This window comes from Manis javanica, chromosome X, assembly GCF_040802235.1.
Source record: "Manis javanica isolate MJ-LG chromosome X, MJ_LKY, whole genome shotgun sequence".
Lineage (NCBI taxonomy): Eukaryota > Metazoa > Chordata > Mammalia > Pholidota > Manidae > Manis > Manis javanica.
In genome coordinates this window covers 9,830,134-9,849,205 of record NC_133174.1, presented here as the reverse complement: position 1 = coordinate 9,849,205, position 19,072 = coordinate 9,830,134, and the positions used below count along the sequence as shown (strand labels likewise).

General features: G+C 42.8%; 1 protein-coding gene across 5 annotated transcripts in view; it reads left to right on the top strand.

Annotated features, from left to right (window-relative positions):
• Positions 1-5,247: 5,247 nt before the first annotated feature.
• Positions 5,248-19,072, top strand: part of PIR (pirin) — a 110,148-nt gene continuing 96,323 nt past the window's right edge. Inside the window, exons 1-3 of one of the 5 annotated variants that reach the window (XM_037020507.2) lie at positions 5,248-5,608; positions 6,921-7,051; positions 16,733-16,825. In XM_037020507.2, the coding sequence (XP_036876402.1) occupies positions 6,956-7,051; positions 16,733-16,825 (189 nt within the window). In that variant the 5' untranslated portion in view covers positions 5,248-5,608; positions 6,921-6,955. Of the gene's footprint in view, positions 5,609-5,686; positions 5,903-6,920; positions 7,052-16,732; positions 16,826-19,072 lie in introns of those variants that run through there. The other 4 variants (XR_012127241.1, XM_037020505.2, XM_037020506.2 and 1 more) reach the window with 4 other exon arrangements.

Here is a 19,072-nt window from a genome sequence, read left to right as displayed (position 1 = left end):
CAACTTCATTCCACCCGGCACTCCCAATCTCCCTTACTCTGCTCTGTGCTTCCTTTTTCCAGCTTAAAACCTGCTACATAATTACTTACTACCTTTAATGTCTGTCTCTCCTCACTAAAGAGTAAGCCCACAAGGGCTCCAATGGCTTCTCTCTGCAACCTGAGCATTCTCCATGGGAATCTCCGCACTGAGGGCGTCACTCCGTCACCTTCTGCACTGATTCCTTCTGGTGCTAAAACCACCCATTTGGAGGTTGGGATCTGGTGTAAATAGTTTACACTTACAGGAATCAAATATTAATGTATCACCTCTTCTAAGGGTGCTTGCATGCTAAACTTCAGGTTCAGTGGTGGAACAAATAGCCTTGTTCCTTATGCAAGGAGATTGGTGAGTGGCAGGTGGAGGTGGACATGAACATCTTTGTTGTTTCATCTTGTTACCTTTCCTGACATCTGTGAAGTTTTTACACAGCCCATTGCTTTTTTATCAATTTTACTCCCACTTTTTATGGACGGTAAAGACTTGGCTTCTACATGGCCTTGGCCTACCACCTGCATTTAGCGTATCTGTTTCTGTTTTTGTAAATAAAATTTATCAGAACAGAGCTACAACCATTCGTTATATATTGTGTATGGCTGCTTAGCTGAGTAGCTGTGACAGAGATGGTACACCCACAAAGTCTCAAATATTTATTATCTGGCCTTCACAGAAAAAAATTTGCCAACTCATGCTCTAGAAGAATCCTGCAGCTGTGGAAGTGACCTAGTAGCTTGGAATTTAGTTCAAGAGCTCAATTCAAAAGACATTCACTGAATCATACTGTGTACAAGGTGACAGAGTTGGCAGTGAAGAAAGTAGGCAAAGTGAGTATCCTTAGGGAACCCTTCCAGCCATGATTCTTACTTTGATTCAAGTTATCTTTTCCAAAATTTTATCATGAAAAATTTCAAACTACAGAAAATTTAAAAGAATTTATGGTGAGTACCCATACACCACCATCTAGATTCTACAATTACATTTACTATATTTACTTTGTCATATATCTATCCATTTGTCCATCTCTCTATCCATCCATCAATCCACCTTATTGGTATTAGTACTATGACTGCTGTTATTTTTGGTGCATTCAAACTGAATTGTGGACATCAGTACACTTTATCTGTAAATCCCTCAGCATACATAAATTGACTACATAGAGGTATTCAAATTAGCCTTTTAACTCTGAGACTATCATCTTGAAAGCAGCCCTCATTTGGCCAGAAGACCCAACCTTACAAAAGCTGAAAACTGGGCAAGGTTATCAGGGTAATCGAGGTATCAGGGGAATCATTCATTTACATTTCTCCACTTCCCTGGTTCACGATGAACTGGCCTATCAGGGCCAAGAATGTTTTGCTTATGATGAATCCTAAGAAAGTTCTGTGGCTCAAAAGAGAGGATCATAAGCTGCTCTTTTCTGGTATGTGGCCAAAAACCCACGGGAAAGATAGAGAGGAACAGTTACAAGTTTCATGCAGTGGTTGATCACATGCAGCTTCTGAGTCAGATCCCTGGTCGATGAAACAGTTCGGGTCTGTGCAGAGTGCTCTCACACTGCTGGAAATGGGAGTCACGTATTTCTGGATGTATTTGGATGTCCAGCACATTAATGGCCATCATAAATTAATGTTTACAAAAGAATCAGTCCCTGACTAATTGATTCCCTGGGTTCCCAGTTGATTCCCTGGGTTCAGTGAATCTGCATCCCTACTATGGAATATTCCAGAGGTATTTGTCACTTAATGAACCACAGTTACAGTGCTCTGGGTGGCAAATTACCAAAACCTGACCAATCTGCTAGAAGGAATTTTTGAGTTGCTGCTTGAAGGAGAAAAAAAAATTGGAAATGATGAGATATGTAAGATGCCCATGTATTTCTAGAATATATATTTTTGAGAAGAAAATAAGGCATACAGAAGGGGGAAATAAAATTTGGGGGTAAAAAAGGAAAAAAAGATCACATGTATTGATAATGTGGGTGTCTCTAAAGATGATATAAAGGTATTATTCAGAACCATTAGGGAAGGCTTTCTTCATTGTCATATCAGCATGGCGTTTTCTCCCCGTTTCCCAGGGTTCCAAAGGTGATTGATGGTGTATACACACTCATCTACCCAGCTGCCTGGTCGACATGTCCATCTGGATGGCAAATGACAATGCGAAAGTGCTCAGAGCTCCACTTACAGGGTCACATTTCTCCTCTCAAAAGTGGGCCATTGTGGTGAAGCATCACATGCCCCATATTCGATGTGTGAAAATTCGCTCGTCTCTCAGTTTTGTTTGCTTCCTTTTAAGTCTAGCTCTTCAGGCCTGCTCTTGTCTTCTGCTGGGGCCTGCACATAAAATCCCCTGCCTTGCCCTGACGACGCATGCCCTTGGCCTTAGCTTCTGCCCATGACTGGCTTCTCCAGGACAAGAAGGAAGGGAGGGAAGCTCTAAGTCCTGTTACAGTTTTGGAGGCGGAGGGGCTTCTGAGTACCAGAGGGAGCTTTGCAAAGATAATAAACTGGAAGCATTCCCAAGACTGTCGCAAATCCAGTACAGAAGTGGGTAAAAATGTACAGCGAAGCCATTCTGTCCTGTTTTCTTTTATTATGCAGCTGTCCTTGTAAACACTACTTGTAACAGAGGAGCCTTTAGGACCCCTGAACTCCAGAGGTTACTGCATGGCCAGTGGGATGCAACATTTAGTCTCCCAAGTTGAGTTTCATAGTTGTTCATCTTGCTGGATGGCTGTGTGCCTTGGTAGTGACAATTAAGTGGACTTATCTGCTTTCTGCAAGGGTAAATATTTTTAAGACTTTTTCTTTAGCCCAGAGAGCTTTGAAAATCCACTTTGTCTCTCTTCTTGAATAGAGCATATTTTCCAGTTACCTATTGTCATGAAAGAAACGAGCTGGAAGCTGAGTGGCTTAAAACAACCACTTTTATTGACTCATAGTTCTGTGGGTCTGGAATTTGGGAAGGACACAGTTGGGCATTCATGTCTTATCCATAGCATGGGTTTCTCCCGGAATGGTGGGCTCAGAGCCACCGCTCCTCTCACACGGCAGCTGGCTCCCAGTGGACAGGAAGCAGAAGCCGCCAGGCCATTTCAGAGCCACGCCCAGAGCTGGCACAGTGTCACTTCTACTGTATTGCATTGGTCAAAACAGCCTCAAGCCCTGCTTAGACTCAAGAGGAAGAGAAGTAAATTCCGTTTGTGATGGGGGAGTGTCAAGGTCACATTGCAGAAGAGGACATGTGTGTTCGGAGATACTGTTGGAGCCACCTTAGGAAAACAGAATCTTTCAAATGATGATAAACAATGACTCTCTGGTCCACACTGTGTAGTTGTGATGATTGTCATGTCAAACATCACACCTGGACTCTAGGGGAAAGCCAGGGAAGGTTTCCCAGAGGGTGTGACAGGGAAACTGAGAGCTGAAAGGTGAATGGGGATAAGCCAGATCAAGGAGAGAGGAAGAAAGTTTCAGACAGAGGACAGCAAGCCAACACGAGGGACAGTGCACATTCCAGAGCCTAAACGGAGTTGAGCATGGTGGAAAGAGGGTGTGTGTGTGTGTGTGTACCCTTGAGCAAGAGTCAGCGTGCTGAGGGAGAGGCCAGGTTAAAGACATCACAGGACTTTCTTTTGAGGGCTGTGAAGGGTTTAGGCAGGTGTTAACATTTCCCTGTGACTTGGACAACGGATTGGCAGGTGGTGAGTCTGAAGGCAGGAAGAGTGGGGTGGCTATCATAGAAGATGGCTGGTGGCAGTTAAAATGGAAAGGAGCGGATATATTTATGAGATATTAGGAGCAGAATCCACAGGATTTCAAGGTGGAAGAGTGACGGGGAGAGCTTGAGTTTCAGGCTCAGGCAATTGGCTAACATGGAAGTTTTTGGTAGATCATGCAGGAGCATTCACTATAGACTGCAAAGTGCCGGGGAGTCCGTGCTTCCATTTTATTTGGAGACACTTGAAGAAGTAAGTATAATGATGGTCAGCAACGATACTTCATTATTTCATGGCACTTTCAGTGCTCATGTGTATTAGCCATTTAGCCTGGAATCATTTCAGTAAGGGGTGTGTGTGTGGCAGGGTGTGAGCCCCACCGACATATGGGGAAGCCAGGCGCAATTCCTTGTTCTACTAACCTGTTCTCTTTGAGAGCAGGGGTCTGCAGCCTAGGTCTGCAGCCAAGTCTGGCCCACTACCTAGTTTGTACAGCCTGCCAGCTAACTATGGTGTTTATATTTTTAAGTGGTTGAAATAAAAAAAAAATCAAAAGAATAATAGTTCATAACAAGTGAAAATTATATGAAATTCAAATTATCTATAATTAAAGTTTTATTGGACCACAGCCACTCCCGTTTATTTACATGTTGTCTACGACTGTTCTGTTGCTGCAAAGGCCAACGGGCGCAGCTTCTACAGAGAACCTATGGGGCTTGCAAGGCCCAAATATTTACCATCTGGCTCTTTACAAATCAGCCAATCCCTGTTTTAGAAGTGCCACTTTCCTTTCTCAGAACCGGACGTGGATCTTTCTGGTGTTCAGAAGACAGAAACCCGCAGCCATGCCTCTACCCCTGGTCAAGAACTCTAGCAATGAACTACATGTCCTCTCTGGCTTCTGCAACAACGCAGCTCCCCTGGGAAAATTCTTCAAAGCCTGCCCACTGCAGTCCAACAACATCCAAGCTTTTAACCAACTAGTTTCCCCACTAGAGTGTGCCTTTTCTTTAGGCAGGAAAAAAATGTCTCGGCTCCCACACTGCCCCGCACTCCCATTCTAAGTGGTAAACAACAGGCGACTTATTTATGTAACAACGGTGTGATGCTGAGGGCATGCCATGCTTATTTGATTCCTGGTACAATGCCACCTGTCTGGTACTATTATCATGGCTATCCCCATTTTACAGCGGAAGTTCCGCAGGCACAGAGAGGCTGAGCCACCTGCCTAAGGTCATGAAGCTAACAACCAGCGATGGAGGCAGGCCTCGAACCCACATAACCAAGTTTCGTGGGTTGCGTGACTAGCTGACTCCCGCCAAGGACGGGTTTCCGACGAGGGCGGGCTGGGGCCCACCGACCTGAGGAGGGCACCGGTCGGGTCCCAGCGCGCCCCCCAGGGGCGGGGCGCGCGACTCTCCGGGCCGGGAGGGGCGCAGGGGTCAAAGGGCGGCCGGGGAAAGGGCGGAGGGCGGCGCCAGGGGAGGCTGCGGGCGGCGGGGAGTAAGGGAGTGACCCCCGGCCCGGGGCGCCCGAGAGCCCCCGCCTCCCGCCCGCCCGCGGCGGCCGGCAGCGAAGTGCTGAGTCACCGTGAGACGGCCCGGCCGCGCCCCGCCGCCGTGGGAGTGCCCGGCGCCCGCCCCGCGGCCCCCGCCCCGCCGCCGCGCCGCCGGGGGAATGCCGGGCGCCCGCGCGGGGGTGCCGGCCGGCAGTCGGTGGCGCCCCGCCTCGCGCAGCCCGCCTCAGGCCCTGGGGGAGTCTCCCAGGGAGACGAAGGGCGTGCAGAAATAGAGCCCTGCAAGGTGGTGGAAGTGGTAGACGGCTTTTCTTTCTGCACAGCACGGCGGCCGGGTGAGTAGCTCATCCGTTGTTCACATGCATCGAGTTGAATTGCAGGAGTCTGGACCGACCCAGGAGTAGTCCAGATGGGGGTAAAATACTTGCTAGTTGCTGGTATGTAGGCGCTGACAGTTCTGTGTGGCTTTGAGAGGAACCTCATTTTTGTACGCCACAGTCCAGCACCCAATAAATACTTACTTTCCTGCTCTGGGGAGGACACACTGAGACTGACTGGAAGACATCTTCAGGAGAGCGCTCTGAATGACAGCAGCTAACATTCTTAGAGCACTGATTATACCCCCTAAGGTAGGCAGTCTTATTACAGACTTATTACCCTATTTTACAGATGGGAAAACTGAGGCACACAGAGGCTTAGCAACTGGCCTTAGGTCACACAGCTGGTACGTGGTGAAGCCGGGATGCAAACCCTGGCTGTCTGGCTCTAGAGCCTGTGCTTCTTGCCAAAGCACCGCTCTTGGTTTGAGAAGAGTCTCTGAAGGAATGAATTATATTTCACTTGAAGAGGAGCTTTAGGGATTGAAGGTAGTGTCATAAGCATTTGAAGTGGAAAAGGGATTGATTATCCTTGTTTTCTGATACTCCATCCAGTACCACTTAGACCCACAAGGAGGAAACACTTGAATAATAAACCCAGGGTTTAGATCATTTGTGAAATATGGCATGCACTATCAGGGGCACCTCCTGCATGAGTTTTCTGTGCTCTTGAAGCTGTCATGAGAATGCTCAAGATTCCTTGCCCCTGAAGTTGGTCCTGAACTTCAGGGATAGATGGGTCTTTGAATGTGATGACCCTCAAGATCCCTTTCAGTGCCAGGATTTTCAGCAGGTTGCAGTGAGAGTCCTGGACATCTTGGTTTTTCTCCGTGTTCCCCATGTTGCCTCACAGATCTCTCTGTCAACCTCTGGCACCTATCTTGTGAGGTAGGGCTGGTCTGCAGGGAGGCTAAGAGATTTTGAAGTGATAAAGCAGAGAAAGTACTCATTAGAGGTTTTAGTAGGTACCCAACAGAGCTGATATTGCCAAACCTTGTAAAAGATGCCTATAGGGTTATGTAAGGTAGTGCTTGTAAAGAAGTAGTAGGGTGCTGGAAGCCTAGTTAGCACTCACGCGGGTTCACCATCATTACTGTTGTTTTACATCACCTGACCCAGGTCCTGTGCAGAGTAAGTGATCAATAAATTGCAGCTGTCAATATTTTGAGCGGGTTTCAGATTAATGCCCTTTATTTTGTAGTCCTTGGATGTGCCCTCCTTGTGACTTCTCTTTTTTGTTGTCTCTCCTTTTGCCCTCTATCCTCTGCAGCTCAGCATCAGAACACACTCATCTTAGACTTGAACATGGCATCCTCCAAGAAGGTCACGCTCTCAGTGCTCAGCCGGGAGCAGTCAGAAGGAGTTGGAGCACGTGTCCGCAGAAGCATTGGCCGACCTGAGGTACACTGCTTAGGTGGCTTCTTGCAGAAGGGACTGGTGGGACGTTAAGGCCGAGCTCTGGAAGAGAGGGCTGAGTTGATCATGAGCTGCCCTGGGGGGTGCATAGGGGCCAACTTTAAACTTAGCAATTGGGGTTCCCGAGGACCAGCCTCAGACCGGGAGGATTCTGTATGTGGATGCAGACGTCCTGGGCAGAAGGTGCAGCCAGAGCATCTCCGTCCCTCTCTGCACACCCATGTCCTACCCTGGGTTGATGTCTCAGCCTTAGCAGGCACATCACCAAACATGCTACCTTGTACGCCCAAGTTTATGTGCCCAAGTTCAAAGCACCAGGAAGTAACTCTGGTTGCCAGTTCCACATTCCCATGAGAGAGAATTTGATTGGCTCAGCTTGAGTCAGCTTTCTACCCTTGGCCAGTCAGCCACTGTTAGAGAGGGGCTCATAGAGAGACCACTGAGACCCAACTCTGTGACCCTCTTGTGGTGGGGGCTTCCCTCAGAGAAAGCAACTGTAGGTTAGGTAGACATCTTTCAACATTAGAGAACAGTTTTATTTGAAAATTATGGGAGACAAGGGACTTGCAAAAAGGAAAATCTTATATGCATAGAAAAGTATCAAATAATGGTCATAGCCAAAGGGATACAGCACCCTGCACCCTAACAGATTACAAAAAATAATTTTGAGGTATAATTGACATGTAATGTCATTTTCAGGTGTACAACATAATGATTTGATATTTGTATATATTGTGAAGTGATCACCACAGTAAGTCTAGTTAACATCTAGTTACAAAATTTCTTTTTCTTGTGATGAGGACTTTTAGATTTAGCCTCTTAGCAACTATCAGATATGCAATACAGTATTGTCAGCTATAGTCACCATCCTGTACGTTACATACCCTTGACATTTATTTTATAACTGGAAGTTCATAACTTTTGACCCCCTTCACCCATTTTGCTCACCCCCATCTTTGCCAACCACCAATCTCTTCTCTGTATCTATGAGCTTAGTGTTTTGCTTTTTTTGGTAGATGCCACATATAAGTGAGAGCTTATGGTATTTGTATTCCCTTGAATTACTTCACATAGTGCCTTTGAGGTCCACCCAGGTTGTTGCAAATGGCTGGATTTCATTCTTTTTTATGGCTGAATAATATCCCACATTTTCTTTTTCCTTTCATCCCCCAGTGGACATTCGGGTTGTTTCCCTGTCTTGGCTATTGTAAATAATGGTGCAGTGAACATGGGGGGACATTTATCTTTTTTAAGTTAGTGTTTTCATTTTCTTTGGAAAAACACCCAGAAGTGGGATTGCTGGATCATATGGTAGTTCTGTTTTTAATGTTTTGAGGAACCTCCATTCTGTTTTCCATAGTGGCAGTACCAATTTACATTCCATCAATGGGCACAAGGTTCCCTTTTCTCCACATCCTTGCTAACACTTGTTATTCCTTGTTTTTTTGATACTAGCCATCCTAACAGGTGTAACGTGATCTCATTGTGCTTTTCGTTTGCATTTCCCTGATGATTAGTGGTGAGGAGTATCTTCAAAAAAATATTTTGAATAAAGGAAGAAGTATATCAGGGAAATGGATTCTTTTTGAAAAGTAAGGCTGGTTTGTTTCTCTTTTTAAAACCTGTTCTGATACCTTCATGCTCTTTCTGCTATTAGCTTCCTATTCACCTGTGAATGTCATTTGGAGTCCACTGAACATTGTTTTCCAAAGGGATGCATGCATACGGGATTATTCCCAGGGCTAAGTGCACAGTGGATTGGAGAGATGCAGATGGATGTGGTATCATATTCTACTAGGCCACATCACCAACAGAATAACTGTAAAGAATTTGGTACACCCATTATTGTATGGTGAGGGTAGCAAATACTTTAATTACTCCATCTGTCAGGAACCCATATGAGGGTTTCATAATTTTTTTTTGTCTTGTGAACCCCTTTGGCCATCTGGTGAAACCTATCAATTTCTTCTCAGAATACCGTGTTTTAAGTGCACAAAATGCATAGGATCACAAAGGAAAACTTATATTGAAATATAGCTAGCAAAGTATCACAAAACAGATTTGTAACATAGTACTTTTATTTAAATAATGAGACATGGTGGCATTTCTCCTAATTACCTAAATTTCAAAGCTGTGAGGAGCATGAACAACAGTTCAGAGTCCCTGCAACAGCTGTAATATGACATGAAGATAGTTTTGATTTCTGTTGGTGACAAAGTCACAGGTGCTGGTAATTCACCGTGGTTCTTCGCTTCATCCCTTCAAGGCAATAGTAAATTTCATTCTGGAGGCAGATGGTGGTGACTGCAGACCAGTGTGAATGTATTTAATGCCACTGAACTGCACACTTCAAAATGGCTAAGATGGTACATTTTATGTTATGTTTATTTTACTAAAAAAAAAAATCCAGAAGAAAAAAACTTTCAGTTAGAGGTAAGTGAAAATAAAGATACGATTTTTTTCCCCAGCCAAGTTTATCACCACCCTGAGTTCTATCCATGGTACCCAGGTAAGAGTCTGGCTGAAAATCTATGCGTTAAAGAACCCTGCCACATCCTCCTAATTCAGAGTCCCCAAATTAGGTCTCTAAATTAGGTGTGCTTGTACCTTAAGGAAAAATAAATGGATAGGAATCATTCCTAATGCCATCAGCGTGGTTTAATCACTATTAAGACAGTTTCCTTTTGTCTCCATTTAGTTGTATATTTTACATCATGGGGATTATACCCAACAAACAATTTTGTGTCCTTATTTTCTTATTCAATATGGTAGCATAAGCATTTCACATAAACATCATTTAAATAGGCTATAAACACATTCAAGTGTATGGGCGTACCATAGTCTCTCACTCGTGGCCCCACTTCTGAGCATTTACATTGTTATAATTTTTAGCACTCTGCATACTACCAACTTGTCAGAAAGGTAGACCCCAAACTCTCCAATCAACAGAGAAGGAAGGCATTAATCTAGTTTCAAGGCATACTTTTCAACCTTTTTTGCACCGAGGCCTTGTCTCTGAAGAAACATCTCATTACACTTTGGATCCCAAAGCTGTTAGCATAGAATTAACAATAGTGTTTAGTATTGGTGGCCCTAAGTGAGTGTTCCCTGTGACTAATGCAGAGGCAGAGGAGTTTATAGTGTTCTCACAGAGGCTTTCAGTGATGGATGATCTAGAGGAGGGAGTGGGGTTGGCTCGAGCTTTTCATTACAATTATATGTGGGCTGGGCAGCCAGGCTGGATTTTGAATGACTGCACAGCATGATGTTAGTGGGTGGTTTGTGATTCCAACAGGAGGGAAACCCACTACTCATCTGTGTGTTTGCCTCTGTGCCCCACTCTGCTTTCCACCAGACACTCCTTGGTGGAATGTTGTTTTTCCTTGTGCCACTCTTAAATATATATATATATTGTGAGGAATTTCCAGTATAGAAAAGGAGAGAAAATAGTGCATCTCCATGTACCTAGTATCTCCAGTGATCAACTCATGGAAAATCTTGTTTCCTCTATGTCCTCATTCATTTCTTCCCTCAAAGTATTTTGAAGTGAATAATTTCATTTCATTTGTGAATATTTCAGTTTGTGTCTCGAAATCAAAAGAGAAGAAACTAAAGAAAATGTAACAATAATCCCAGTATCAGCATTTAAAAATGAGAGTTTTTTAAAATCTCCAAGTAACCTTGACTAATCTTGGTCCTGATTGACACGGCCTCTGTAGACGGCTCTTTCCATCGTCAGAGCCTCTAGACAGTGAGTCACGTAGAGAAGCATAGAGTTACCACTCAAGCCCACTCAAGGCCGTATCTAGGTCTTGGTCTGGACTACGTGCTGTCAGTTAACTTACCACGTGTCATTGTTACCCACAGGCCCGTCTAGAGGCTGAGTGGGCCTAGAAGGTAGTCTGAGCTGTTGGACTCTATCTCCGAGGGGCCTCACCCTTCTGCCATACTGTCCTGATGGAGGCTGGCCTTTTGTCAAGAGTTGGGAGGGTGGGGTCTCACGTGATTCTAGGTGGCTGCCACAGGCATGATTGCCCTTATATCAGGTTTAGGTTCAGCGGGGTGTAACAGAAAGGGTCCTCTAAAACCAATGGTTTGCATATCTAAGGATTTGTTCCCCTTTCAAAAGCCCCAAAGTGGGCAGTCCAGGGTAGGCCCACAGGCTCCTCATTTATCAGAGACCCACACTCATTCTGTCTGAGCTCATCATTCTTAGTACATCACCTCATGGCCCCAGAGGGCTGTTGGGGCCATAGCAACCATTTGCCCTTGGGTGAAGAAAGGAGGAAGAGAGGAAAGGCAGAAAGATGCATGCCAGCCGGGCGTCCTCCTTGTAGAGATTTCCCTAAAAGTCCCACCCAACAACTTCTACATACCTCTCAGTAGCCACGTTCAGTCACATGAACACCCATGAACACCCGTAGCTGCAAGGAGGGCTAGGGGCCTATCACAGTATCACATGGGATGCTTGGGGGGTACCCAGAACTGTACACAGTTCTACGTACACAGAACTGTTCCAGATTCAGTGGAGTATCATAAAAAGATTGTCAGCCCTATCCCTGAGGAACTGGCATTCCTAATGGCCACTGCCTGTGCTTCCCAATCCAAATAAAATGCCAGGCTGCTGGAGCTTTATTAAGGGACTGCCACAGGCTTGAGGGGTGGTGGCCACAGGTTTTGACTGGCCTTGTCAAGAGATCAAAAGAAATCGCTTGGAAGCTGCTACCTGAATTTGGCAGCTACCGGGTGTGAAACTGAAGGACAGGAAATTCTCACATGGCTCCAAAACTTTGAAAAATCTTTTACTTAACATGTAGAGAGAGAAGGATGCAGATGAGTTGGGGACTGAGTCAAAACAAAACATCTTAGAAAATCAGTTTTCATATAAATCAGATCTTTTGAATAGATAACATTCTTTGACATGTTTTTGAATACTTGCCTAATGATTAAAGAATATCAGGAACTTGGTTGAGGGCTGACACCCAGCCCTGCAGCTAACACTTAAGTACCAGGGTCTATTGCAAGCTACCCTCGCTTGCGGAGGACCAGTGTGTATAACACACATGCGGTCATTTGGCTGGGTAAACAGTTCGTCAGTCTGACTCCGGCCACAGCCAGCCGCCGGGTCCTGCAGTCTTTTCCTTGTGCCGCCTGTCTTCCTGTGTGTGTCTGTAGGCCATGGATTGGTAACCGGAAGGCTCACATGTACAGTCAGTGTATCACAAATTGTACTTTCCAAGGTGAATCTGGTCTGTGGGTGGTGGGTAGTGATTAGGGTAGGGCTAGAAAGAGGGAACCTCTTGTTTTCATGATTTAACCTTAGGACATGTTTGCTCATATGAAACATTTTTTTAACAGTTTTCTCTTTTCTGTGTGTGTTAAAATATATTTGCTTTTTGATTGAAGCATAATTGACATACAAAATTAGTTTCAGGTGCACAGCATAGTGATTCAACACTTGTATATGTTGTGAAATGGTGTCACCTTAGTTGTTACACTATTATTGACCATATTCCCTATGCTGTACTCCACATCCTGGTGACTTAATTTATTTTATAACTGGAAGATTGTACCTCTTAGTCCCCTTCACCTATTTCTTTGATGCCAAAAGCAAAAAATATTTCTTTATCCCATCTTTATGCACATTTCAATAACGTAGAACCACAATAATGTAGAACTCAAAAGCCATCTTAAAACTCTAAACCCTATGTTTGGCCTGGGGAGTGGGGGGCGGGGACTGTTGTGGCTCAGAGATTTTTGGGATTGGTGGCAGTGTAACAGAGGGTACTCATCTATGTGAAACCTACAGTGCTTCAGGCACTGGGCCAGGTGCCCTACCTTCATTGTTTCTGGTCCTTCAAGGCATGCATTATCCTGGGAGAGAAAACGCATACAATAAAGTTTGAGAATACCACTATCCCTTCCCCCCCCAGTCCTCCCAACTCCACTTGCATTTCAGGGCTTCTGAGGGGCTGCAGTGGCATTGTGACAAGCTTAAAAGGGTCCAGTGGGCTCAGAATTTCCCTGGGAAGGACAGAGTTTCTGGTGGGAGAGCCCAGGCCACTCAGAACGTGAGAGGAAGAGGAGGAAAGGACGGTGCTATTTAAACTTTCACTGGTAACCAGGTTGTTTGATGCAGGTTTTCTGTAGATTACATTCATAAGGTTAAGGAATTTCCCTTCTACTTCTAGTTTACTAATTTTTGTTAACATAAATAGATATTGAATTTTGCTGGGAAGATTGGAAGAGTTCGAGTGAGAGAAGATGGAAATTTTAGAGACATATTAGAGCGGAGTAAGGGGAGGTTGAAACATATCTTTAAGTTGAAGCTTCCTTTGGTGTTTTCAAGAGAATAAGTATTTTGTTTTTTATTTACTTTTTACTATTGGACTGGATTAAACACTGGGCTGAGATAGGCTACAAAGTGGCCAAGTTTTATATGGGTTACAGTCCACATTTTGAAATGAAGAAACCGACTTGGTTAGTTGAAAAGCTTGCGGTAGCTTGTTGAATTTCTGTGTGTGTTTGTGTGTGATATATCTGTTGTATGTATATATCCACGTGTGTGCATGTGTGTCTGTATGTTTTTTCCCATAGAAAGTGAAAATAAAGAGAGTCCAGACCAAAGACAGAGACAAAGAGAGGGTTTGGTACTTTCATTTTTAGCAATATGACAGAATAGATACCCTGAAATAAACAAACAAATAAATAAATTTAAAGATGAACTAGCCGAGCTATCAGGAAATTAGAGAAATGCTTAGGGCCCAGAGAAATGAGGAAGAAACAAGAAATAGAAAATCTGGACAGTTTCATAGCCATTAGGGTAATTGAGTCTTTATTTTTAAAGTTTATCACAAAGACAGCAGGTCCAGATGATTTTTATAGACAGATTTTCCAAATATTTAAGGTACAGATAATTGCAACAGTGCACAAACTCTCCAGGATATGAAGCTCCAGGGGGTCCTCAGATCACTTTATGAAGCGCCATTACCTTGCCATCCAGACCAGACAAGGACAGCAAGTGGAAGGCTAATTACATGGCGTTTATAAATATTTTGTTTAAACATTTTGTAAGCATTCATGAGCAAAATAATAACCAAGCAAAGACAGCAGTGTATAACAAAAGATAATGTATCATGACCAAGTTTGGATTATCAGAAGAAAGCAAATTTGGTTTAATAGTAGGAAATCTAATTGTGTAATTTACCAACAGGAAATGATTAAAGGAGAAAAATACAATGGAGATATCTCAATCAGTGCAAAAAAAGGCTTCAATAAAATTCAGCATCTAGGGGTATAGGGGGGACACGATAACATGGGTGAATGTAGTAACCACTTTGTTTTTTCATGTAAAATCTTCATAAGAGTGTATATTAATAATACCTTAATAAAAAATTTTTATCAACATTTATTTATGTTTAAAAAATTAGTAAACTAGAAATGGAAGGGAAATTCCTTTACTTCCTGAATGGAATGGATCTACAGAAAACCTGCATTAATTAAACAACCTGGTTACCGGTGAAACTTTAAAAAGCAATCTATGTAAAATCAGGGACAAGACAAGGATGTCTATTACCCTCATTTCTACCCAACATTGTTGTAGAGGTGCTAGATTGCAGGAAAAAAGAAAGAAAGAAAGAGAAAGTATGAAGACTGAAAATGAAGGGGGTAAAAAAAACCCAGTTATCTACTGATGGGTGTTGGTTGGATTATATTACTCCCAAATATTCACTTCCTCCCTATGCAAGACTTATACACTCCCACCCCATTTTAGGTGTATGGCCCATGAGTCCCATAGGGAGGGTTTAAGTGTCCTCCTTACCTTTGGGTTTGGCGTGTTACGTGCTTTGAGCAGTGGGTGTGTTAATGTGATTGTGCATGTCTGGCTCAGCTCACCTTTGCTCCTGCCCTTGGTTGTGAGAACAGCTTGTCCTAGATGGTGGCCACTGTTTCAGCCTGGGACCCAGAATGAGAAGACATGTAGAGGCTTCCCAAACCCAGCAAAACCTAGAAACTACAGCCTGCCACAGCTTTAATCTAATGCAAGCAAAGCATAATTTGTTTGTGAAATATTGGGCAAAAGCTTATTCATAAATGCACTGGTGATATGAATGTCTGCAAAGACAACCCAAAAGAAGCTACAGATGGATTACTAAAATTGATGCACATGGAAATGTTCAGCATTGCCTTTCTATTCATTTTTCCAATTCCCAGTAGCAAACTGTTCAAAAACATAATGTAAACATACTATTTACAATACTATTAAAAGTATGTTAGCTAGAAAACTTTACACAATATATACAAAATCTTTATGGAGAAAACTATAAATCCTATTGAAAGACATTTTTAAAAGACCTAAATAAATGAAGATAACTGTGTAAGAAAATTTAGTGTTATATAAATGTCAATTCTTCCCCAAATTGATCCATAGAGTTGAAGCAGTTCCAATCAGAAGTTCAGCATTTTTATTTGTAGAAAATTTTAAGTTTTCTGAGATTTATAAAAGATAACAAATGGCCAAGAATAACTAAAACAACAACCATAAAGGTATGCTGATGATGGTCAGATCCATTTCTACCTCTCATTTGAGCTTGCTCAAGATTTATTTTCAGTTGCCTTTTAGTTTTTGCACAATATACTGGACTGTGACTATTCATAGTTCTGTTTATACAGATGACATTTATATAGCTATCTCAAAGTCGGTGTGACTTAAAATGAAGTCATGATGGCTATTTCAAGGCTGCCTCTTCTGTGACATTCCCTGTGCTTCTGGATGGCTCTGTGGTCATCCCAGGCACCACGGCTAGAAATTTGGGAGTCATCAAGTGCTCCTCCTTTTCCCCATTCTCCATCATGACTGCCATTGCCTTAGACCTGGCCCTTGTCCTTGCCCAGACTATCAAAATCACCTTCTAAATCCTCTTTACTTCCTGTCTCTCCCTTTTCCAAACCATCTTCCACATATATGTATGCGAGAGTGATCTGTCTAAATATGATCATCTCAACCTCTGCTCAGAATCCATCACCTTCAGGAGAAAACCCAAACTCCTGTAGGATGTGGCCCTCTATCCTCAGCCCTTCAGTATCATAACTATGTGGGCGTCTTTTGCCCCAGTCGGCTCCTTGCCGTTCTTCAAGCTTGCCAAGCTGTTCTCTGCTCTTTTGCTTGAGATAGTCTTCCTTCTCCCTCTTCTACTTAATTAACTCCTACGTGTACTTCACGACCCAGCTCAAGTGACACCTCCCTGATAGAACTTCCCCTGATCCCACTCCCCTCTCTTAAGTGTTGCCTTCCTCCGGAGCACTTATCATCACAGGGCAGACACTGGCTTTCTAATCTGTCCTCCCATGAGATTTTGAATCTGTTCAGGCTGTTACCTTGTTTGTGCTTGACTATTTAGATCTTAGAAGATCATCAAATGTTTGTCCACTCGTTGCACTTGTCGTAAAATGTCAACTGGGTAACTTAGTGAATCTGTGTGTGTGTGTCTATGTATCTGTGTGTCTGTGTAAGGAGCTCTTCCATGAAAGCAGTTTTCATTGCAAAGAGTTGCTCATTGGCTATGTAGTGTTTGATGAATTTTGCTAGATGTGTTCCTAACTGTAGCCCCTAGTAGAGTGGCTTAAAAGGCATGTCTAATCTGCTGAATTTTATCTTTATTTCAGTTAAAAAATCTGGATCCGTTTTTACTGTTTGATGAATTTAAGGGCGGTAGGCCAGGTGGATTTCCAGATCACCCACATCGAGGTTTTGAAACGGTAAGTAAAATAATTTAACTGCAAAGGTATGTATTTTTAAATTTCCCTCTGTTCTTAAATTCAGTAATCACTTCTAATAGAAAATTTGAAGTTGGAAGCAATGAGTAATAGGCAGAAATTAAATTATGAGTTCCGGGCTCTAAACTGGCTACTATAAAATTGTATTCTCTATTTTACAAGAAGTATATTCACATTTAAGTATTTACTCTTTAATATTCTTTGAATTTGTGCCTCTGAAGACATTCCTTTTCGAGTAGTTAATAAAGAGTATGAATGGGCTTCTTAAAATACATAATTAAAATAATTTATTGGCAATAGAAGAAACAATTTAAGATGTGATTAAATAATTTTATATACTTGTTTCAAGAATATTCAGAAATGTTTAACCTTATGTAATAAAATATTTTATGCCCCAAAGACAATCCAAGAACACTGTTAGTAATTAAACTCAGTTCTAAGGAATTACAGAATCAAGAGGCTGAAATAGAACATAGCCTAAAAATTAGGATTTCAGAAGCATACATATATATTTACAAATTTAACTATAAAATTTATAGATTCTGCTAAATGCATATTTTCAGTTTTATGTAAGGAAATAAAATGTGTAATACAATATTATGGCACTTTTCAAGATTCCCATTCTCTACACATATATACATTCTGGAAAAATGTAGGGACAGTTACTAACAAAGTTTAGCCATCTGCTCTGTACAAAAAGCTCTATTCTTAGGTAACAGACTAGGGCTTAGTTTGTTTCTCAAGCCAATTATTGACTGAGTAAATATTTACTGAAGACTGGTGACATGCAGGTGTTGGCCTTGGGCGATCTTTTATATGATGGGTGTGTGTGTTTGTGTGTTGGGGAGTGTGGGTGGAAGGCAGAGGGGGGGAGGCTAAGGAAGAATGCAGTGTGGTCCCTGCTTGCCTTCGGTATGCAGTCTAGTTAGGGAGGTGAAAGGAACTGGTTAAGAGTTAACCGCAGCAGTGTAAAGGTTGACTAAACCAAGAAGCTGCTGGAAACAGCATGAAGAATCAAGGTAGTTGGGCTGGTCTCCCTTCTTCACTTACCATTTGCCTTCTAGTTCTGTTCCCTGTTAACACTTCGGGGGTATTGTGCCTTGCTTTACAATAGTAACGGACGCCATTCCTGTAACTTACCTTATACCCGTGCTGGGTTCTGACCGGTTCCCAGAGCATGTCTTCCCACTGTGCCCTTCTGCCTCTGGTTGCCACTCCATCATCCCACTGCTCTGGTGACCATTTTACTAATCCTTCAAGGTCTTTTCGGATAACTCTATCTCCATCACGTTTTCCAGACAATTCCAAGAGGATGCACTTCTCCTTCATTTGGTCCCCATAGCATTATCTTTTTACCAGTCTCATGCACATTAGACCTTTATGATGGCTGCTATCATATTGTGGCTGTAAAGTTAGGCATTGCTGCAACCTCTCCTTCTAAGGCCAAGAGGGCTGTAAATTGCTTCAGCTGAGATAATCCCATACATCTCCATGTTCTACAGGTGGAGAGAACCACCTAGACAGAGACCAGCTGAAGTTAATTGGGTAATAAAAAGAATTTTTGCTGAAGGCTATGAATATTTTACATAAAATGAATGATGAAACACATTGCTTTCCTTTCCATCATGGAAAGGAAATTCAATTTCCTTTATAAATTACAATTTATAAATTGTAAGGTACTCCACTTTACTCTGTGAAGAGTTCATTGGCTCTTTACTTTTTTTTTTTTTGCTTTATAAACAAGAGGAATTTATTTCTCACAATTCTGGAGGCTGGGGAATCCAAGGTGCCAAATTTGGTGTCTGGTGAGAGCTTACTTCCTTGTTCAAAGACAGCCATCTTTTCACTGATGAAAAGATGAGGGATCTCACCAGTGGCTCTTTACTTTTGAGTAAGAATTTCCTTAAAACTGTAGTTATACTTACAGCTAATCCTCATAATTTGTGGATGCTGTGTTCGTGAATTCACCTCCTAAAATGTATTTGCAAACCCCAAATCCTTACTTGTGGGCTGGAGCCATCATTTGTGGGCATGCTTGGAGCAGCCCAATGTGCACTTTTGCAGCTGAGGAGGAACAGGGCTACACTCTGCCTTTCTGTTCCAGCTCTCGTACCGTCATCGAGTGTCCTTGAGGTCTTGAGGTCTGTTCAGTGCCACATTTGTCACACTGTTGTGCTTTTTGTGGGTGATTTCACTGTTTAAAATGGCCCCCAAATGTAGTGCTAAAGT